General features: G+C 41.7%; 1 protein-coding gene across 4 annotated transcripts in view; it reads left to right on the top strand.

Moving 5' to 3' along the window:
- Positions 1-498: 498 nt before the first annotated feature.
- nhsl1b (NHS-like 1b) overlaps positions 499-23,728 on the top strand; it is a 100,685-nt gene continuing 77,455 nt past the window's right edge. Inside the window, exons 1-3 of one of the 4 annotated variants that reach the window (XM_027283924.1) lie at positions 499-627; positions 1,247-1,323; positions 1,894-2,018. In XM_027283924.1, the coding sequence (XP_027139725.1) occupies positions 550-627; positions 1,247-1,323; positions 1,894-2,018 (280 nt within the window). In that variant the 5' untranslated portion in view covers positions 499-549. Of the gene's footprint in view, positions 628-1,246; positions 1,324-1,395; positions 2,019-23,728 lie in introns of those variants that run through there. The other 3 variants (XM_027283927.1, XM_027283923.1, XM_027283925.1) reach the window with 3 other exon arrangements.

Here is a 23,728-nt window from a genome sequence, read left to right as displayed (position 1 = left end):
CGTGACTCATGCGGGATGTTACTTTAATCAGAGTTAAGTGACAGCTGCGTTGGCCTTCCTAACTATAATGTTGAGTAACTGTTAAACTGGAATTTGGAGATTGTGAAAATACAGGTCATATTAGAGACACACTTAAAAGTTGCTGTGTTCACTTGAAGACACCAGGGGGCACATTAAATCCCACAGAGACACATTTTGACAACTGGACATTGTTAGGTAGACTTTGAAAGGAATCCTCTGAACTAAAGCAGGGTGAGTGGTATGCTGTCAATGATGAGGGACTGCCCTTTGGAATTTAAAGAGCAGCAGCAGCAGTGGGAATGTCAGGCGGTGGACCGGACAAACATGCCTTGTTGTACACACAAAGAGGAGATAAATCAAGAGACAAGTGTTCAGAGAATGTGTTGTCCATGAGTTATTTTAAAAAGATGTGAGAAAAACGACGGACACCAACCACCCCCCAAAAACGCATCCTTTGTCTTAAACTAAGTTGCTAAGCAACCGCGCTGACAGTATAAAGAACGGACAGCGCATGCGTAACGAACGAATATGCTAAAGTTAGCTGAACTTGACATTACTAAAATATCAATAAACATCGTTTTTTACAAGAAGTTCAAGAGTTACCAGGTAATAACAATAATTCATACACCCATAAGATTCTTTGCTGTTAGTTTTAACTTTATCTAACTAGCTGAATAACCTAAATATGAAAGCTTCGTTAAATAATTCAAGGTAGCTACACTGCGTCATCACACAAACAGGTACATTTTTTTATTTCGTCATTTCATTAAAGTGAATTATTCATTAAAAATAATCGTAAAAAATATCTATCTAAATTGTATACATAAGTATAATTTGTTTTAGGGGTTAATTCATGTCTTGACAGAAATTAAGACACTTTTTTTAAAGGTGTTTGGTTTAGCTATGTTTGTGTGACGTTGTGTGGAAAAACCTATTAAATATATTAACATTAAGTCCATTGACCTGTCTGTACCTGTTAACTTAAACTGTTCTCAGCTCGGTGAGGTACTTATTAAAGAATTTAGAGATAATTATATCTTTAAAAGAAGTGATTTAAAGAAATTGAAGGGTAGGTATTAGCCTCTCTTTCATTACCCCTAATTTGTAGGGAGTGCTATAAAATAACGAGTAAAAATGAATGCATTATGCCAAGAAGTAGTGGTTCATATTGTGTATTTAAATATTAATTTTAGCTTCATGTTTTTATTTCTTCTTAACCTTTTAGTCCGGCTGGTTCTTGTTTGGATTTGATCCGGTCCGTGTTTTCCATCCGCCCGCTGTACTGACTTCGACGGGAGGCAGGTAAACTCTCCTCTTAATGTGGCTCCGGTTCCAGTCGCTACAGGTGGTTGTAGTATTCTCCGGGTTTTTATTTGTACTTTTTTTTTTTTTCCTCCATACTTTTCCTTGTGTGTTTTTCCCCCCTCCTCTGCTCTGCAGCCTGCTCTCTGTCTGGTTGAATTTGAATAGACTTTGGGAGGCAACGTCTCTCAGTGTACAGCAGCTGAAAGTCCCCATGCTTTTTGAAAAACAGAAAAAAATAATGGCGGGATTGATTGTTCAGGGTTGTTGTGCCTCGCATATAACAGCAGCTACAGAGAGGCAATGCGTGTTGGATTAGTTTTAAAGCTGTGAGTTTGTTTTTTTTGCGTTTTGGAGTTATTGGTATGAAATAAATATGCCCTTTCATCAGAGGACCATCGAGCCGCGGCGTGTTACTAGGTTATCGCCGAGGGATGGCTGGATACCGGTGGAAGAAAACGGGAGACGCAAGCTGCGAAAACCCGTGTTGTTCTCGTCTTTGGATGAAGTTGGCTGTCACACACTGACTAACATAATACACCAACTTTCCGACCTTTCTCGACATGCCAGCGACATCTTCCTGGGCATCGAGATGGAGGCAGGGATGGTGTTCAGGAGATCCTGCAGGATTCATTGTCGGCTGCAGAGTCTGCAGGTTGAAATCTGCAAGTTGGATCCCAAGAAAATCAAAATTCGTAAGTTTGAAGAGCTGCTGCCTCGTTGGTAATGTGCTGAAGTATGAGGGTTAGGATATAAATCTAAATTTCTGTCCCCATATAGAGTCACTATAAACTTCTGCAACCCACAGATGTGAAATATATACATCACAAATGCCATAAAGTATAGTATAGTTAGTATCATTTATCACCACAGATGTATTTTGATTCATTCCAGGTCTAAACATGAAGTTTGATTTGAGACGTCTGACCTTGCATTAATCTGTATCTGTAGATCTTTTGGACTTTTGCTCCTCTGTCACAACAACACAGTCATAATTGGTGTGGAGAGGTGATGGTCAGGTCCAAGGTGGCTGTCACATTTTGTCCATAGAAAGAACAAGTGACTGGAGTGACCTGTGTCTCCTGGACATATGGCTTTGTTGGCTTTGTTTGTCCTGATCGGGACTTTTGTTAATACGGCAGAGTCCTGTCAGGAATGATGGATCCCTCTCAACGCACTCACCATCTGTGTTTAGGTCTTCATAGGACACCGAGATCACAGGAGGGGGGCTTTCAACCTTTTACTTCTTGCTGTTTTATGCATGTAAACAAAGTTGGTCAACTCAAAGATGCCTGAGAAGTCAATTTGCTGCAGCTACCTTTCAGCTGTTTTGTGATTTGTTTTTAATGCTGCCCCCACGTAGGCTCCTGCACTGTGGTTACATATTAACTCAGACTTTGACTCATACTGTGGTGACTTTGCCATCTCAAAAGATTGATAGACACGCTTGTCATTTCGTCTGCTCTGACAGATTTTTGAGCGAGTGTGCTACTTTAAACCCTGCTTTCTGTTTAATAGGTTGTTATGGGGGGTACTGTGTATCAACATGGTAGTTAAGGGATTACGTTTCCCATTGATTCCCCCGTATGGCTCCTTTGCAGCATGTTTCTGAGGCAAATTAGATGAACAAAACAGGATTCATAAAACGAGTCCAACTGCTGCGGAACAATGGCAAAGTAGGAGGATTTAAATTCTGAGTCATTAACTTTTGTTTCCTTTTTCCTGTCCTTCTTATCTATTCACCATGCGTTTGGTCTCTGACTCACTGTCTCTCTCAAACACACACACACACACACAGATTCAAAACCTGCTTCCAGGGAAATGATAAGCAGCGTAGACGGTTCCCAGACACAAGCGAATGTGATGTATGATGAGCAATGTACAACAGTACACCTATACACACTATATATCAACCTTTACCCATCAACCTTTAACTAATCCCCTGTGTTATCGGGTGGCATGACTCAATTGCTCCTGTTAAAGTTTTAAATGCAGTCTTAGGTGGGGCTGGGAGTTCCTTAAGGTTAGTTTCATTCAGGACGTACACTTCAGACATTCATTCAGAGGAGGTGTGAGAGAGCAGACTGGAATGCGGTGTGTTACTTAGCCCATCTGTAGCTGCCAGCTCTCACATAGCCCCAAGGCCAGCACTGCATGTACGGAAGCATTGAATGCAGACTCACGACTCTTTCCACACAAACAAACACCTGTCTTATTACTTATTAGAGGAATGGATTTGAATATGTCATCATACAGAACAGCTGGTGAGGTGGTTTTAAATGAAAAATGTCTGCGTAAAGATAATTTATAGACTTCTTACTAAACACACCTCAATGCTTCTTTTCTTTTTAACCTCAGCGTTTGTTGCGATCAGGTATTATACACTTATATCATCTTTATAGTTTGCGTGTAAGCACTTAACTGTGACCTCTCACTCTGTTGTCTTCAGCTACCGTACCAGGATTCCTACTCTAACCCCAGGTCAGAGATGGATCATATTACCGGAGAGGGGCATAAAGAGAGGCCCCTATATGCAGGGGGACTGACACTGAGGGAAGGATGTAGCGACTGTGTGTGTGTGTGCGTGTGCGCGCAGCATCTTGTCTCACTGTTTGTCTGACTATACATTCAAATTATCAAGGGGCAGTTTGAACAGGGACACGATAGGCAAATGGGATCTTCCTCCCTGTGCCGATTTTCTTTGTCTCTTTGTGTTGAAGTGTACAGGTCATTAGGTCGGAGGTCATAGGTTTGCCCTCAGAGGGGAACACCTGACACTCGAGAGTCAAAAGTTTAAACAAAGTCTAGTTTGGCTGACTTCTGCTGCAGGCCAACCACAGTCATCTCAGCTAATCAATCGCTGCTGCCTCACTGTGATCTAGACAGCTGAGAGGACAGTTAAATTCAGAAAGTAACAACACTGTGTACAGTCCCAAGATGCATGCATGGCTAGTACACCGCGCTGTGTGTAAATATGAGAAGAGGACTGTAGGAGATGATGAACATTTGCACCCGAGATGAGAAAGTTTATGGTTAAAATTTCCAAATAAAACAGACAGACGGCGCTTGTAGAAAATGTTATCAAGTACTGTAACTCATGCTAGAGTTCAGTAACTTTCTGGATGTCTCTGGCATTATCTCCACAGCAGTGAAAGGGATTTAGGATCCTGAATAATTTATGATCATTGCATGTCAGGCTGTGCCAGGTGGGTCTGATTAAGTCTTGGCTTCAATCTATGCTAGACAGAACAACGTCAATTTTTAGACCTGTCAGATTGTGTAGTGTTTAATTGTAGAGCTCCAACGTGAATAGAAGAAAAACATCAGTGTGCGTCATCCATTGTCCATTGTGAGCACTCGTATGTTTTGAAAAATAAGAAAACAAACTTTGGCCATAGTGTTGATACTTCTATGCATTGAAAAACCTGAAAATATGATCTGGAGGACGCAAAAGAGTAAGACTAGGGCCTATGTAAGATATGTTTTTAGCAGTAGCATTACACTAGTTTGCTGGTGTATTATGCATAATTTCATAATGTCATATTCTTGGTTGTTTTTACACATGGTTTCTAGCGAGCGGTTCCCTTTTGAAGCCTGTTTCACGATACAATCAAAGACTAACGCTTTTGATTGACGACCAAAGATTTCACCACGTTTCATTGCACATTGTAAAGTGTCTGTAATGGATGACTTTTCAGCCTCACCCACTGACAGGTCCCAACTTTTGATTTTTAAGTGAAGTGTGTTAAACACCAAGTCTCCTCTGCCATATATAGCACTGGGGTGAATAGGGAGTGTGCTATTTTAATGATGAAAGTAGGTCGATCTAGTCAAGGTTAATTGGAGTTAGAAGAGACTTAGGGCCTCCCTGTCAGATATCTTGATGCCCACTAGGTACCCGCTGCTGTGGGGCTCTGAAATAGACACACACACATATTGAGCAAGAATTGGACACACGTTTCCAGCTGACCTGCTGACGTCCACACTCAATCTTCCTCTCCTCGACACACATGCAAACTGCCTGTGCATTCTTCCCCACATCCCTCAGTTATTTATAGACGTATGTCTTTGCCCGTCTTTCATCTGTAGCATGCTATCATATTTAGTGTGTGTTGCTATGTTCAAGTGCTTCTCAAGGTCCTGTGTGTCCGTTTGTGTATGCATAGGCACATACACACTTGGCTTGTCCATGAGTGTTTGTGCATAAACAGTGCTGCCTGGTAATGACGATAACGATCCAAGTCGTGCCCCTTATCGCACGACAAAGAATAACGCACCACAGTCACGCCTAGATAAACTAATTGCTGTTTATCGTTTTTCACCATCTTCTCTCACACACACACACAGACACAGACACACACACAGTTTATCCCACCTCAATTCACCCTAGTCACTATTCACTCAGGCCTGCCATGGTCCCCCTCCATTCATTGACAGAGAGCAGTCATTACGCAGCCAGAATCCACAAGTCAGTTCCCACAGGGTTCGTTCCAGTGGAAGGAGCCTGGCCTGGTTCTAGAGGTCGACCCGGTCCCATGAGGAACAAAAGAGATGGGTCAGGAGGGACGGAGCGAGAGGAAAAATGTGGAGAAAGAGTGGGAAAGTGCTGTAGCATTTCAAGAAGTGGAGGGTTGTTGCTATTGAACTGCATCGGTCTTGAACTTTGTGTGAATGTGTGTGTGTGTGTGTATACATGCAGCCGCCCTCTCTCACGCCTCTGTGCAGACAGCCCAGGATGTGTCGCAGCCCTGGCTGGGGCATAGAGGAGTGTTAGGGAGTAACAATGCAAGGGAGAAAGAGATGACTGATGAATGCAAGTGTTGTACTTAAATCCCTCTTGTGTATTTGTCTTTGTGTATGTATAACACACACACACACAGACACACACATACACGCCCTACCCTGAAATACTTGTTGATCATCACGTGTCCCATCTCCAGCTGCTGTCTTACAGTTCCTCTGCTGAATAAAACTAAATCTGTCAGAGACCGATTTGCTCTTGATGGTATGAGACAGTGAAGTTAATAAGAAAAAGGCTAAATTTAATGTGTGTGTGTGTGTGTGTGTTTGTGTGTGTGTGTGTGTGCAGGGGCTGAGTGGTTTGAGCAGTAGTGTTAAGCCTGTGTAGACTGCTAGGAAGTCTGTGAATACCGGATCACTCTATGGTATATGTAAGTTTATTTTATCCATTAAGTCATGGGATGCCTTTAATATATTTATATATTATTTCACCACTACAAATATCCTTTAACCAGTGTTGTCTTTTTCTCAGACTCTATAGCTTGCCATGCACAGTATAAAGTCTCCGTCAAGATTTAATCACGGCCGTCCACAACCACACACGCCTATGTTCACACAGTAAGAGGAGCCACATGCAGAACTTGCAGGTTGGCAGTTCTGGGTGTTTCGGGGTAAATCCAGGGTTTAACCAGCCAGTGGGGAGATGAGCAAGATTTAATTCCCACTGTGGTGACCTCTGCTTGGAGGAGCGGGACACCCCTCCATGTCCTATATGGTTATTTGTAGATTAGATGCACAGAAACACTTTTTTTGTGTGTGTGTGGAATGATGACACACTTTCCTTGATTTTAATTTCACTCCTTCAACACACAGTTGGTACAGCAGCTGTCCTTGCTCTTCTCCACCAACAAAACTCCTTTTTGGATTATTACACATTTAAAATCAGAGTATCCTCAAATCATTTAGTAATTTTCTACCTTTCAGCGTGGTCAAACTGTAGAAATGTTGAATATATAATGTACAGTATATGCACCTTTGTTTGTATTTGCTTATGGATTTCACATTGGATGCATTACAACAGATCTTTATTGCGTTACTGTACGTTTTGAAGAGTTTAAAGTTGAGGCGATGGTCCAAATTTCACACTATTGTTTTGGAGAAATAGTATCACCAGTAACCAGATGTTCAGGTCTAATTGTGTTTCCTCTGGAGAGCCAAACAAGAACTAAACTGACAGCAAAGCTCAGGTGAAATCTGTCGAGAGCAGATGAGCTTGTGTCAGGGTTTGTTCCCTTACTTTTGACTAGGCAAATTCAAAAATAACCAAATATGCCTTTAGAGAGACTTTATATTCGTGTACAACATCTGAGAAAACACTTCCACGCTTGTGTTGCGTGAGGTTTATGTGAGCCTGCGCACAGCTGTGTCATGATGTTTAAGCATATTCCATTGTCACTCACTCTCCCTTTTTGCCTCTCTCCTTCCTCTGTTTTAAAGTCTCTTCCTCTCTCCCCCTCTCTCGTACTCCCTGTCCTATATTCCTCTCCCTTTCTCTCATCCTGTTGTTTCATATGGCTTCCAGACCTTTCCTCTCTCATCTCTGGCCATCCTCTGCACTTTGATCTCAGCCCTCACACTGCCGTGCTGACCACAACAAAAAGACGAGGCCTCTACTCGCCCTTCAACTATCACTCGCTCTTTGTCTCTCCTATGATATATGTTTTTTTAAAACATCTTTTTATCTCTTTCTTACCACATTCGTTTTCTTTTCCCATCAACATATTTTTTTTAATCTTGTTCTCTCTCTGTAACAATAGAAGAATGTCTATCATAAATCATACTTTATGGCAACGCTTTCCGTCATCTCGACGATGCCTTGCACTGAACAGCACAGACTCTAACCAGCCAAAACAACCTCTAAAAAAGAGGGGCTACTTCTATTGCATGGACATGGTTTGAATATAAAAAGTCTGACGTGGACCAGAAAACTTTATTTTACAAATTGTGCCACATTGCGGTCCCCCACAACAGACTCAAACACCCCTAACCTCTTTTACCACCATACCATGTGATAAAGAATCATGAAGATAGAAGGAGATAATGGCTGCTGCTGCAACTTAAATCTGCAACCACAAGTGTCAAATATAATAAGAAATGTAATTCTCCATGTGGTCATTTTATATAAACTATTTGAGATAAAGATAATGTCCACGGCGATTTGGCTTGGGCAGTAGTGCTACAGACAGCTGCATCCAACTTAAACACAATACGTAGCCAATAAAACAGTACAGCACTTCATCAAACACATGTATAATAAATTCAACACAGATATGTCTGTTTTTTTTTGACTGTCAGTATATATCAATGTCTGGATATGAAGTTACCTGTATCAGTGAGAGAGATTTTGGTCGTATTGCACAGCCCTAATCCAACCTAAAACAATTTTTTTTAACTTGTAAACCTCCATTTTCATGTTTTGCCCTTTTCGTCTTCTACTTATCTCATCGTGCGTTCAGGCTTTTCATGACATGTCATCCATTGAACAATGGCAACTACTGTATGGTTGCCATTAATATACCCCTTTCACACAAAACAGCATCTTGGGAAAACCCCATGTTTACAGTTGGTATAAATGGATCCAGCGCAGGGTGTCAGTGGTGCGACATGGGTGGTTATATAACCACAGTGTAACTGTACTATAGCAAGCCCATGGGAGTGTTTCAGAACTTTTCAAAGGGTGACATAATAAATAAAGGAATCCTGTGAAGCTACGCAATAACCACTTTTGATTGGCACTGGAATATAGGATTGAAGACATCCTGTCTACTATTACAGTGTAGCAATGATGCGTATGGCAGGTGGACAGACAGACAGGCACACATCCGTACACTACGTAATGACATAGAGCAGCAGGTGGGAGCTCATCTAACAGGAACATAAAGGCTATTGTTATACTGCGTCTGCACTTTACTCACACTGTACATACACACACACACACACACACAGATACAGACTCTTTGACCGCCTGCGGAAAAATAAACAGGGATTTTCTGTCACATCTGTCACTTGTGCCATTTAACCAAAGCACACACGGAAACACAAAGACACATGCACGCAATCGATATGAGCGGTACGTCCTGTAGCCATCCTCGTGATTCATGCTAGAAGCTGTAGAAACGTCTAGCAAATCATACTGGACATATCGATTATAGACATGCAGAGTACAGACCACAGCCACAGACAGGGCTTCCTCCAAACCTGCTCTGAAGGCTCAATGCAACAAGCAACATTTGAATTTGGGATTAAACTGAATATTTGCTTTGAGAAATGAGTTGTGGGAATATGGGACGTTGGGGTGGAGCTGTGGCTATATTTGTATTGGCAGACAATTCATTAGAAACAGCTGTTCGTTGGCTGTTTTCAGGCATATTTTTAGTCTTGTCAACATTAGACAACTTGAATTTCGTCAGCTGGATAAACAAGCTTAGATCCAGTGTGTGTGCCAAGGCTTTGTCTTCAGGGACAGAATTTGTTTATTTATCATTCACATTGTGCAACTTATGTCTGACCTGTTATGTGATGGAAAAGTCCCAGATCTGAGTCAGCTGGACATGTGTATCAACTATCAGCAGTGTTGGTGTAGATGGTGTGTTACTGTTGTGCGAGATTTGTGTTGCCCCAGGGTGTCTTTTAAAACGGAGTGGTCGCCATGAGAGTTGGAGATTACCACCAGAACAATACAAACGCTCTTTAAATTTCACTGTGGCTTGTGAGATCCTTTTAACTTTGCCAGTTATTATCCAATAATCCAGTAATCTAATATGTGGTAGTATTGAGGGTCATCATCATCATAAGACAGTAAAATTCTTTAATAAATCATCTTGTTTTTTGTTTCATAACAGAACTTTATTACATAACTTTGTTTCCTGTCTTGGTCACCTCCCTGCTCTCTTTGTGACTGAATGGCAACACAATCTGTTGCCCCCAATTCCTGCCAACGGCCAAAGGGTCCATTGTCAACATGTTGACCTAGTTGACCTAAATAATAATAACGGGGAAATTTTCCTTACATAAAACTAAAACTATCTCAGTCCTTTTGACTAGTTTTTATTAGCGTCGTTATTGTCTTAACTTCAACAATCAACTCCATCATCAGACTTTCAATTTGCCACGACGAGATAAAAAATAAAACACTGATAGTTGTCTTTCTCTGCCTCTGTCAGCTGTGTGTTAATGATTTAATAATATTAGAGTACATTAGCATATATCTATCTTTTTAGGGTAAATTCTCTCAGTTTCTTCTCACTCTTACTCTGTTTGTTTTGGACGTCTCAGCCTGCACCTGTACACTTTGACACAGTTTGAAGAAATGTAGCACACACCCATACAGGGAGTTTTAGATGGTTTATTGACTTTACTAATTTGTTTTATTAATTACTCAAAACAAATAGGCCATAAGGCAATACTTTTGTCTCTCCCTCTCTGGCCTCAAGCAGCTTCTTGGCTCAGTCGTCTATCTCACTCAGTCTCCCCACAACGCTGCATGATGGTGTGTCTGAGAGAGTGTCTGTCACTGTGAAGTATGACATGCTCTGCTCAGGAATCCCCACTGACTACTGAATCTTCCTCTGTAGCTGCCCGAGCTGTCTGCCACATCCACAGAAACCTCATTGTGTGTATTTTTTGTGCGTACGTGTGCACTTAAACTTTCTTATCCCCCTTAAAGCGTTCATCCATCAGGATTTCCCCTGATACACAAACTACTATTACTCAAGTGATATTTGCATCTCCGGTTTTTGTGTTGTGTGAGCTCTAGTGTTGTGTGATGACCGCAAGGGATTGGACCAAAATCAGTTATTCATATTGGTGAGAAAAACAACAATAAGATGTGTATCTTTCCTCCTTCCTTTCCTTCTTTTATTTTTCCAGGTCTTATTTCTCTCATATCTTCACCTTGTGTCCTTCATCTGATTCAGTTTTCAATGTTTTTATGCTGCGTAATGTCAGTTTTCTTCTGCAGCCCTATGACTCACTGACGAGTTTAAAAAAGAGTGCAGTGAAAACAAATCCACACCACTTGTTGCGTAATCTACATCTCCTCTGCACCACACTGAACACACACATACAGCAACCCAAACACACACACACACAGAGTGCTGCAAAGTGCTTTTATGGTCGTGATGCACTCTATTAAAGATGAAAGATGCTGGAAAGAAAAACAGGTCCAAGGACTGGTTGCAGCACACACACACATCTACACTCAAGCAGAACATTATAACATGGTTAAACACACACCAGTCAGGGGCCTTGACGTGATGCTGTGGGATCATAATTCTGCTTTTTAATGTACGTCATGAGCAAAACTCATTAGACAAAACCACATATTCATCTTACAGTGAAAGTGATGACCTGTTGGGCATATAACTGAATTTAAATTTTAGCCAAATCTGCTTTGGATAAAAAAATAAACTGGCAGTAGACTTAATTTCAAATAAAATGCCAATTTTAAATGAAAATGAAGACAGAAAGTGTGCAGTAAGATTAATTTGTTAACACAAATAATCACAAAATGTGGCAAAGTAAGGAAAATCATGTCATCATTTTTTTTGCTTAGATATCAACCACTATACAGTCTGTCATGTTTATTATATAGGTATATCTGTGCCATGCAGTGTACAAGCTTGTCATCCAAGATATCCAATATCTGTGTGAGTGAAGGGGAGAACAAACTGTTCAAAAATAAATAATATATATAAAAATATAAAGGCTAAAAACTCAACAACTCATGTGAAAGTGACACTGGAAGAAGAAGAAGAAGAAGAAGAACTGAAGAAGAAGAGACTCAGCATTTAAAATGTTGCAACACTGGTGTGTCAGTAACACATTGCAACAGGGTGTATCTCCAGTAAGGGAACAATTTATCTTTTCCGCCCTTATTTGTCTGGCTCGACCACTGATGAGACTCACGCGGGATGACCACAGACAGAGCAACACCTTGATTTTGGCTTTGATTAGTGGTTTTTTTTTTAGATTTTTTAATAATGCTTTCTTGCTGGCAACATGTCTGCTTCAGGCCTGAAAGAACAATAATGGGGATAGAAAAACAAAGTTCTTGTCCCCAGTGTTGATTATCATCAAAGAGTTGCTGAGAGCTGCTTCCTGCTCGCCACAGTGTGCCTTTTTTTTCACTCTCCACATCCATTTGGCGACCCCTCCGAAATAATCTTGTGACCCCTTCGGAGGTCCCGACCTATAGGTTGAGAACAAAGGACTAATGTAGAATAAATGCTCAGCTAAAAGTTTACACACACACACACTCTGTAATCCTACACATCTGTATGTCAGTGTCCTCCTAAACATCCAGCTGTTTTGTGTGGTTGTGTGTGTGCACAAGAGCGAGTGTGTGTGTGTGTGTGCGTTGAAAAGAACAAGAGCACATTTAAAAAGCCCTCCCATGCCACACAGTGAGAGGGGATTTTCGATTCAGTGATGGGGATTATGAGGAATATGATTTCATACGGCTACAGAATGGTTAATCTCCTTTAAGCCCTGCTGGAGTCTGCACGCCCATTCCTGTTACTGCCCAGTATGGGAGGCAAGAGGAGAGCGCACGATGGGAAACAACCTGTGTGTGTGTTTGTACATGTGTCTTACCTGTTGGGATGACTAAGGCGGGTGCGGAGACATGTAATTATGGATAAAACTAATTGCTTTCTCCTCGTTAAGTGAATGTTGACATTTGAACTTGTTTTATGAATTCAACGTGACTTCATAAAACATCCAGTCAGTGAATCCTGCTCATGTATTATGGCCACAGTGCCATTTAGCTGCTGCTGTTGTTGTTGGCCTGACTTTTCTTCTGTCCCAGACGTTGAGGTTTCTGCCATTCTGCAGATTTTTCGAAATGATAAATATAAATCTGCCTTTTTTTCCTGCCCAAAAAACTTTCCTCAAAAAGACAACTGTGACTCTCCTCAGAAAAGTGCCTTGCTCAAGGTATTTCAACCTACTGTTGTTTAGAGAGTCAAAATGTCGGGATATGAACGATCAAACCGCCACGAAACCTGCGTGTGTACTGCCAGCTTGTGTCCGGGTGTATTGACTCAGCTGTGTTTTTGACCTTCTCGTTCTGTGTGTGTGTGGGAGGGAACTGAGAGTGCGTGTGTGCTGGAGTGAGTGAAGCAGGCTATAACCATTACGGCTGTTTGATTAGGTGTGTTCCCTACCCCGAGGTGCTTTTTCATAAAAGGTATCAGATGCTCGGGGATGTCTGTTCAACAAAGCTTTCAGTGTGTGGTCACTACTCTATCATGTATTCATTTTCCAATATTCAAATCCCTGGGTAGATCTGTATACCTAGATGGGCAGAGTACACCGTCACATTAGCTTTTTGTCTGCCAGTTTAAAAGTATTGACACTTCTGTCATTGTCAGATCTCATAATAGCAAAAAATGAAGTCAAATATGGTTAAAATGAGCTGTAAAATACAATAACAATAATAACTAAAGCCCCAACTAATTATCAGTTTTATTATTGATTCATCTGCGGATTATTTTCTTGATTTATCACCTGTAATAATTCATGATAATTATAAATTAGGCTAAAAAAAACAACTGATCAGTTAATGTATAATCATTTCAGCTTTCAAATTAACATATAATATTTGTCACATTGGTAATCCATGTCCAATATTTCTACATTTGTATGGATAAATGCAGAAAATGAATATGGATTGATAGACTCCACATAAACAACAGATGTTGTATGTTAAATATTTAGGCTTTTTATGGCAGAATGTGACACGTACCCTGTTAAATGTCCAAAAAAAAACATTGAAAGGATGTGAGAACATCGGCTTCAGCTGTAGGATATGCTGGATAACAGTGTTGTGCAGTGATGCTGCCGTATCAGGTGACTATTATTGTGCACCTGTCAGTGGTGTCATCTGGGCTGAAGTCATTGTAGGGCAGTTTCACTCATGTTGGAGCCACTGCTCTTTTTTTTTTTCTTTTTTTTGAAGGGTTGGGTTTCTACCTCAGAGCGATAGCAGAGCATTTTGTCCGTGTTCAGGGTTTGTGTGTTTCAAGTCGCATTGTTTCCACTGTAATTGTGTGGAGTCGCGGTGCTCAGGGTGTAATTTTAGTCCCAACTCCTCCTGCTTGTTTTGCTTCACTTTATCCAAGTTATTGTTCCAGCACAAATTACGGTGCTTCTTTCCCATCAGATAAGTCAAACATTTTTGTTTCTTGTGTGTGTATATGTGCAGACTTAAACTGGATTTATTCGGGTGTATATTGTCCGTACTTCTGAATATCAGACAAGTCAGATGATTTACACTTTGAAAAGTATTCTGTCACCTTTTATAAACACTGACTCCTTCCCATCTGTCTCCCTCCTAAATGCACCAAATCACCCTTAACGCTCTCTCTCTCTCCCTCTCTCTCTCACACACACTCAAACATAGCTCCTTCGTTTGATCCGTTAACCCCACTGAGGCCCACAGCAGCTTAACAAGGCGGCACCACATAAAAGAAACACCCACTCCCCCTTCAACCCCAACAATGTGCCCTTACTGTCTGCTCAAATCGAGCTGATTTCACCCCATCAGCAGGCATCTCCTACCGTCAGGGCCTCACCTCCACCTCCACTCCACCCCCAACCTCTTGAGGCAGTTAAAAAAAACTTGGTCTAGAGGCCCAAAGGTCCTAGTGGAAGATGGGGGCAGGGGAGCAGGTTAATAAGCCCAGTAAAGGCTCTTGGCCATGGGGAGCAGAGGTCCTCTGGGCCCTTGATACACTGGAGGCCTGGAGATGAGACTGAGGGTCTTTGTTGTGGGAAGACTGAGGCAGTGATGAGCGGTCTGGATGGAAATGTCAGATCCCCTAGGGCTGCGAGGAAAAAGAGAAATCCATCAATCTTTCTCTTTTATCAATCATTTATGAATAAGTCTGGTCTTTGCTATCTTCTCACCAGATTTGCCATTTTGTCTTTTATGTTACCGCCTCTCTCTCCCACCCTTTCTGTCTTTGTTTTTCCCTCTTTCACTTCAGCTGCTTCTCATGAAGTAAAAACAAAGAAACGCAGCACAGAGACTCCACAGCAATGCAACAACAGAACAAACCTGTCTGTGACCTCCTCTCTCCATAGACCTTGAGGACTCCTACACACAACTGTGGAACAAAACGTATGAGTAATGCGGTTATTAAAGTTCGACAAATGCTACATTTCAACAGTGGCGAAGGTTTGCTGAAACTCTGAAATCAATTAGAGTTGGGTATGAAATAGCTGGTTTTGTCTTGTAAAGTTATATTGTTACGTTGCAATGTCGTTCTATGGCATTACCCAGGATTTTGAAAGTGGACATCCAGACACATTTAGGCTTTTATGAACTTACAGTAAAACACAAACTCTACAGAAACATTGATATTTGCTGTCTACAGGCAAACCAAAGCCGAACTAATGGAGCAAATTAATAAAGCTAGTCGAGTAGCCAGTCCATGCCACAGTAGTATGTTTATGTACTGAGGTGGGTCATGCAAATACTGATATTCAAAGGATGCAGATTGAAGACTGTGCCAGTGATCTTTGAAAGCACTTTCTAATTTATCTGACTGCTGATGGATTTTTCCGTCTAGTTCCCAGTTGGTTGTTTGTAGTTCAATTTTAGGATGATGTCCTAGTTAAACTCCTTTCAGTGTAAGCTTATTAATGTAGGAGCTCTGAATCAGGACTTCTTGTATTTGGAGCAACTGCCCAGCGAAAAATAAAATGCACTAATGTGTCACTGTCAGATATATTTGATAAACATTTCTTCTGCTACAGGTACAAAGGATCATTACAAATCTTACAGTTTTGCTTTTAAATGCTAAAAACCTCATGGTGTTAAAGGGTTTGAAAGGATTCAGTTTCAATAAGTGGAATAATATTTGATAAAATACTTTAGTAAACGCTGTTTCAACCTACCAAAACGTGGTCGATGGCTGTGTCAGACTGTGTCCACCAAATATGATGAAATCCTTTCAGTCTTTGAGATTTCCAGGTGACATAAACACACAACTAGAGATGATAAAATACCTGTTAGCCTGTGCAAACGTCAACTCAGATTGAATAGTGACAGGCCGTCAGACTGGTGCACAACATCAGCCATTTTGAAGGTGAAACACAGAATACATTGAAGCTCTGTTCACTGAAATGTTTTCTTCTTTGCCTTTTGTTCACTTGCATTGGACTTGACTTCAAAACTTAGCCAGTCGTACTGTGGTATTTAGCCCATTGCATTTCCTCCGCCCCCCCTCCTTCTCTCTCTTTTCATGCATCTGTTCTGAAAGAGTTTTTTTCTGGACTGATCTGTGTGCCGCTGAGGCTGACAAGTCAGACAGAGCTATACACAACAGAGAGAGGAAAATAGAAGCTAATTCCCTCTGGCAGACCGGCGCACAGTTACACACTTTAAAATCAAACACACTTACACACACACACACACACACATGGATTCTTGGCCAGTCTTGAGCTCTCCCAGCAAGCTGACCATTCTGCAACAGTCACAACTCGGTGGCTCAATAGAAAGAGAGCGAGCTGAGAAGAGGGAGGGAGCGGAAAGGAGAGGATAAGGTGGAGGAGGAGGAGGTGAGAAGGTCAGAGAAGATAAAAAGGTACTAATAGAAGTGTTGGAGACAGCTTGAATACAGAATACTTCTAAAGTCTATAGACTATTTCATAATCGACCTTCATTAACATTACAGCGTCTTAGTTGAACAATGGATGCTCTAGCTGGCGCTTCATCTCAACTGTATAAATTGTATATATAACTTAAGAAGAAAAAATGTTCCCAAATATAACAGTTATGTCTACACACTTGTGAAATGCCTTTAAATGTATCTGAAATACTGTAATTTTCAGGCCAAGCTTGTGATTTACAGTTTTTGGAAAAACACTAAATGTGTCCCAATGCTACATTTGCATCATTCTAACCACTCTATTGTTGCACTTTATGCCATTTGTGGCATAAAATAATCTTTAGCTATGTCATGGATGTGACATTGAAAAAGAGCACGGAGGGGGGGAGAGAGGATATTCAGAGAAGAACAGCGTGGAGGTCAGGAGGGGGGAAGGAGCCAGATGAAGGGAGAGAGGGAGGTGAGGAGAGGAGAGTTTATGGTAAACAGCTATTAACAACATAACTGGGTGTCCTAATTGGGCAGGGAGGACTCTCCAGGAAAACAGCTGTCTGCGTGGCTTCTTAAGGCTGGGGGCACTAGGTCGGACGGAGCCCCCTTAACCAGCTAAGCTATCTAAACACACACACAGACGCACACCCTCGTGTCTCCTCACCATATGGGAACCCAACCCAGTAGGCCTTTCATGTGGTTGCGGGCTGAGTAAGGGATGGGAGGGGAGGCAATTTCAGGAGCAGGGAGGTGACACACAAGAGGTCTAAAGCAGTTCTCCTCTTCCACTCCTCCTCGCCTCATCCCTTTGTTTCTGCTCAAGTCTTGCACAAGTCGGGGTACATGTTTTCTTTTTTTTTTTTTTTTAGGGGTTTGAAGCAATACAGTGGTTTGTGGTTTGGGTTCAACCCCAATAGTTTCCCATTCTCTGCCAAAGTTTGGGCGTAGTGCTTTGGGTGTAGTTGACTAAGTTTTACCACATGTGCTCTTAAGCAATTAAAGGTTGCACCCCGATACTTTGTGAGAGGGAGGAAATGCAAGTAGATTGGCTTAATGAAAGGCTTCATGCCAATGCATAGGCATTGATTAATACTGGAATTAATGACCTAAATATGTTCATCGGTAACGTGAACATACCCCATGAAAAGTGGCCTTTTCTAACTCTCGTTGTCCTTCTACACTTACAGTATTTTGAACCCCGTGTTGAACTACAAAATCCTGTTTTACAGTGATGTGTGTGTGCTGGCCTTCCCATTTTCAGCCTCTCTCGTTTAATCTCTCCTCCCCATCACCCAGCCTCACACAGAAGCCCATTGTATGAGCTCACGTCTACCAGCCACTCGTAGCACGGCCCAGACAGCTTGAAACATAGTAAAACCATAAGCACACACACACACACACACACACACACACCGGTTTGTTCTTTCTGGCTGCTTCTTCCTCGTAGGTCACTGGGACACTGTAAATGGAATCAGGTCACATTTTCATACACTCGTGAATGCAGACTGTTATATCATTGTAGTGTCAGATAGTAAAACTTTGCATTCCCCTTTTGCACATGAACACTCATATTTACCTTGATATGAATATCTAGCTTCTATCTGTATCTGTCACCCTTCAGCAAATGTGTAGAGCTCTCTTTCAGCTCGAGTTTCTTTGCTTTCCTGTTGATAGTTATGACAAAGATGACCCTTATGATGACAGAGAAGAGCTCCATATTGTGGTCAACATTAAGAATATTTATAATAATAATTATTGACCAGTTTTACGGGTAGAACATTTCATTGTTTCACTGCACTGTTGACACCGTAAAGGCGCTACATGGAGGTGATTAGTACCAATAATCACTGAGGAGATATTAGTTAGACTTGTGGGCATAAGATCTTCTGTGTAATTTATTGCTTCACGCCACCAAACAGGAAGAGTCCTCTTCCTCTAGCACAGCTAAAAACAGATGACAGAGCAAAAAGTGATGATGGAATAATGACTCCTAAAATTTCTGTCCTCGTGAAAAGAAAAACTCTGGTGGGAGTTGAGAGAGCAACATCCCCTCTTTTTTTTTCAATAGGAACCGATGCAGCTTACAAGAAATGCGACCTTTGTTTTGAGAAAGTTTTGCTGTGACACGGTCCATCATTTCTACCACATTTTCTTCAGAGACATTTACTACAGTATAAAAAGTACCTTGTGGAGTTTTCTTGTAAACAAACAAAAGTTATGCTTACATTCAACAAAATGCATTGTTTTCATTTGAGTCAGTAAGAGAAGAAATGTAAGTGTAGACATGCCAAACGAGGTTTGAGGTCATTTAGAAACTGTATCTCCATTACAGAATTTGTTCACCAGAGACTACTGACTAAAATGTTTTGCTTAAAACAAACAAAAAAAAAATATATATATCTTTATCAACATTGTTTATCTTCTGTGGTTTTGGCTGATATATTATGTAATATCAGCAGCAGCAGCCTCAAAAATCAAGCTGAAGTTCCTGTATCAAAATATTCAGATTGTTAATATGATATCAGTGAAACTGTTTGCTAGAAAGAAGTCGAGTCACTCTGTTGGAGCTACAGAAACACTCGAGCACCGTTGGAGTGGAGCTCCTTCCTTCCTTTTGAGTAATGTAGTGCAGCCTTTAATCACACATCAGACAGGTTTTTAATTTTGGCCACATCAATTAGTGACATTTGTCATTTTAAACGGTGAAAGTCGCAGTCAGTGCCAACTACAAATGACAAGCTGTCAGCCTGCATGAATGTTATGTACGCTGGCTGCTCTTTGCGAATGATAATTAGCATCCCTTAAGATTCTTGCCAACCTCAATGACTGAACACTCTAATTTACACTTGGATATACAGTAAAGTGTACTGTAGAGCTGGCCGTGTACCGGAAATGTATGGTAGGATCACACACACACACACACACACACACACACACATACTGTTGCCCTTACTTCTTGTGTTGCATGTAGCATTTGACAAGAGTTGAACCCCTGAGAGACTACGCAGAAACTGTTCCTGCTGCCTTTTTAGTGTGGTCAGCGTGTCCTGCCGCTGTGCGGTGGTGACATTTACTGATAATACCATGTCACTGTCTTTTCTCTGCTGCAGCCCTCTTCTGATACAGTCCAGACCAAGCAGCAGCCTCCATGGCTGTTAAATGAAGTGTCAAAAACTGCAGTTTCTCGGACGGACACTTCAGACTGGCTGCAAAGCGAGTCTCCATGATATCTCCATAAGCCCCCATATTAAAATGTTGAACTTTAGGGCTGGTCTCTATAGCTGATTTCCCCGTTCATGACAACTGAACTGAGGGTGAATTTTTAGATAACTTACTTGTTAAACCAAACCGAGGGTGTCACTCCCTGTACAGATTGTAAAGCTCTCCGAGGCAAATGTACTTTGTGACTTTAAGCTATACAGATAAAATCTGATTTGATTTGATTTGATTTAAAATTATATTTAGATTAGCTGTAAGACAAGATGGCGATGTCTAGAGCTGCCACACTCACACACACACTCCACGAGTGACATTACGTATACTACTACTACTTTATGATGCAGAAAAAGACCAAAGACCATGGTTCCTCATGGTCCAGCTGCTAACTCCTATTAGTCCCAGAACTAGTGTCAGACATTAGACAAATTGATTCCTGTTTTTATTGCATGTTTGCATTTTTCTGTCTGTGTTCATTCCTTCGTTAATCCCTTTGTTTGACTAGACTCCGGAATCGTGGGATTCACGCATGATCAAATGTCTCTGAGCTCAATCAAACATTTTGATTGCTTCATTCTGCGGTCTCACTGATGCCAGAAAACAAAGCTTGTCTGTGTGTGTGTGTGTGTGTGTGTGTGTGCACCTCCGTATCCTTAATCGTGTTTAAGTGTGTCTGATTGAAGGCCTTGGCGACTTTTTCTCATGCTGCTAATGAGTGTGAATTTGGCATCAAATGCTCACAAGTGTGAGAAAAGTCACACACTGTCTGTCTGTCTGTCTGGTCACACACACGCACGCACACACACACTCGGTGTGAAATGAGAGTTAAAATGCAAGGCGGCCCATGTGGCAGTGTTTTCACTTCGGCGCGTCAGCTCAGACCAAACCCATCCAACCACAGCAGCACAGCTTCACTCTATGTGTGTGTGTATGAGTGTGAGTGTGGATGTGTTGGCATGTTAGTGTGTACTTCATATTCAAAACACATCCTTAGTTGGCCTATTCAGCATTTCAGAGAGAGGTTTGAGGTTGTTGTGCTGTTTACTCTTTGACTCTATTCTTTTTCATTTAGCTGTGGGCTCTATTTTCCCTCTGTTCCATCATTTCATGTTTCTCTTTTGGTATATTTGTCTCTTGGGAGGTAAGGGTAAGTGAAACGACATGGGAAAAGCAGAAGAAGGAAAAGGAGGAAATCCTTTCTTTTTGGAAATGAGTTGTGGCTACCACACACTCACTCACACGTACTGGATTGATGACTTGTACACTCTGGCAGAAAGAAAAAAGTTACAATGACATGAGAAAAGGAGTGTGAGTATTCAAAAATAAATGGAGCTGAAAAAAGGAGGTTGTGTAGGAAAGGATGGATGGTGAGATTATTCAAGATACATCCACTGTAAGTGTATGAACTGAGGGTGAAGGTGGAGAAATGGAAAGATCAAGACTCCAACTTAGTGATGGGTTGATTGAGTGACACAAATACTTTTATCGACTCCGTTATCAGCCCGATTCTTTCATCAATTCCTTTATTGATTCCTGAACAATTTTCTATGTGGAAAAAAGTAGGCCTACGCGCAATTTTATTCTTTCTGAATACATTGCAATCAAATCTGAATAGTGTGGAAACAGCTGTAGCTATAGTCAACATTTTAATCTCTGTATTCATATTCAAAGAAAGAATGTGCTCAGTTTCCCCATGTGACGCTAATATTAAAACAGGATATTTACCTCCGGTAGCGGACGTGTAGCTCTGTAAGGAAGCAGCACTTGTGCACCGAGTAATTTATTAGCACCGTTATCATCCTCCTACATGAAATGATGCCATGCTTTGGACTGCTTCTTCCCCTCTGCCATGAATCATTCTTGTTGAAAGTCTTCAGCAGCATAGATGCACGAGTTTGACATCATTGTTTTGTAATCTACGACTCCCGGAAAATATGCCAGCATTGATAAAAAGGAACCGATAAGCTCGGAGGTATGCGATTCCAATGGATCGGACAAGTTTGGAACCAGTTCTCAGTTTCTACTCCTACTGGTGAAACACTTTGAAGACTGCAGTTATGTTTGAGTTATCCCAGATGTGAGCATGCACACCCTTTGTAAGAAAAGGTTAAAGTAGTTTGTTCTTCATTTGGACTGATAGAAATTATGAAAGAAAGGGAGCATGTTGATGTTAATTTGTAGGAAAATTTTGAAATCTTTATGCCAACCCAGGTTTCCTCCTCTTTTACTTCTCTAAAGTTAACCTCCTCTACCTGTCCACACTTCAGACTCATGAATTAACCCTTTGTCAGAGATGCATTTCCCTGCATCCTGTGGGAGATGCGCTGTCAACTACATCCTGTTCCATTTCCTGTCCCTGTCGCCATCCTCCCTACACCACAGACCCCCGACCACACCATTTGGACCTCAGAGGAAGAATGCTCTTAATCGGACAGCTGTCACCTCCCTCAGATTGTTCCCTCCGATTGTCCGGGCCAGCGTCAGCGGCCACAGGATGTGACACGTCTCTCGCCGCCGCTTCCTGCCGAATTGGAAAAGTAGAACACCAGTGATGAATTGGCTCGCGGAAAGGGATAGTCAAAAGGTTTCCGGATGCTTTGCAAGTTATGATCGAGGCAAACAATGTAAGCACCAGTACTGGGTGTTGTTCACACACATAATTACATTTTTCACTGACTTTAAACATACTGTAGGTCAGAGTTAGGCATGCAGATATGACGTGGTTGCAGGCAACATGACAATTTTCGTCTGTCTCGCTGATCACGCCTGTTTCAGTACTGAAAGCCCCTCATAATCACATTAGGTGGAGAAAGCTCTTTGTCTGCTCGAGGACTGGAGACGAGTAAATGGAGAGAAGAGAAACCGTTGAGAGAGGACAGCTAGAGAGGGCTGAAAAAGACCAAGAGGCACAGACAGATGGTGAAAGGATGATGCAGAGACACGAGGGTAAATGTAACAACATGCTGAGTGGTGAATAAATTTGTTAAGGTGGAGTTTCAGGGCAAAGAGTTGAAGAGACTCAGAACTGTAGAGCTGCACACATACCTACCTAAGACATGTAAATTTGCACATGAAAGTCAGGAATCAAAGCCGGGTGGACTTCTAAAATTTAATTTGTGTGCTTGCAACCGAAGCCCTATGCAGGCCTCGTTCTCCTTCACCAAACTGACTCACGTCAAATTAAACCTGACCATTCTTTAGGCTTGATTGAACAGCGAGCTAAGCCCTACAAAGAACCCATTTCAGAAGTGTGTGTGAGCGTGCTCTTGCCTGTGTATGTGTCGATGACCCCCATCTTGATAGCTGAAAGGGGCCTGAGGACCCGTTTGGAAGTGTACGGGCCATGCTGCATCGCCCCGGCAACAACTGCCACTGGCAGATAGCATCCACATCACCGTAGCAACCTTGGGGTTGGGAGGTTACCGGTTAAGGGGGCCCCCCTTGAATGCACCACTCCCTCTTCGCACACACCCCTCTTCCTTTGTGACAGGTTTTTTTTTTGATTGGTCAACGTGTGTGTGGGCTCTGCACGCGTGCAGCGAGGCGGTGCAGAGTGTGATTGTGAGTGAGTGGGTGTGTGTGTCAGTGTGTATAGTCTTTAAACTGATGTTAGCAGTGCCATGGTGTCATCAGGGGCCAAACTTTGCACTATGTCTGTAGCAGCGTAGTTGATCAGGTAACATCATGCCTGTTAAAGGGATTGGGTTTTTGAGCCGGAAGCAAAAGAGGAATCCATACGAAGGTAGGAGTGTTTGCACATCCTTGTGTGAGTGAGTTTATTT

The sequence above is a fragment of the Larimichthys crocea genome, chromosome XI, assembly GCF_000972845.2.
Source record: "Larimichthys crocea isolate SSNF chromosome XI, L_crocea_2.0, whole genome shotgun sequence".
Classification (NCBI taxonomy): domain Eukaryota; kingdom Metazoa; phylum Chordata; class Actinopteri; family Sciaenidae; genus Larimichthys; species Larimichthys crocea.
This window is presented reverse-complemented; position numbering and strand designations above follow the sequence as displayed.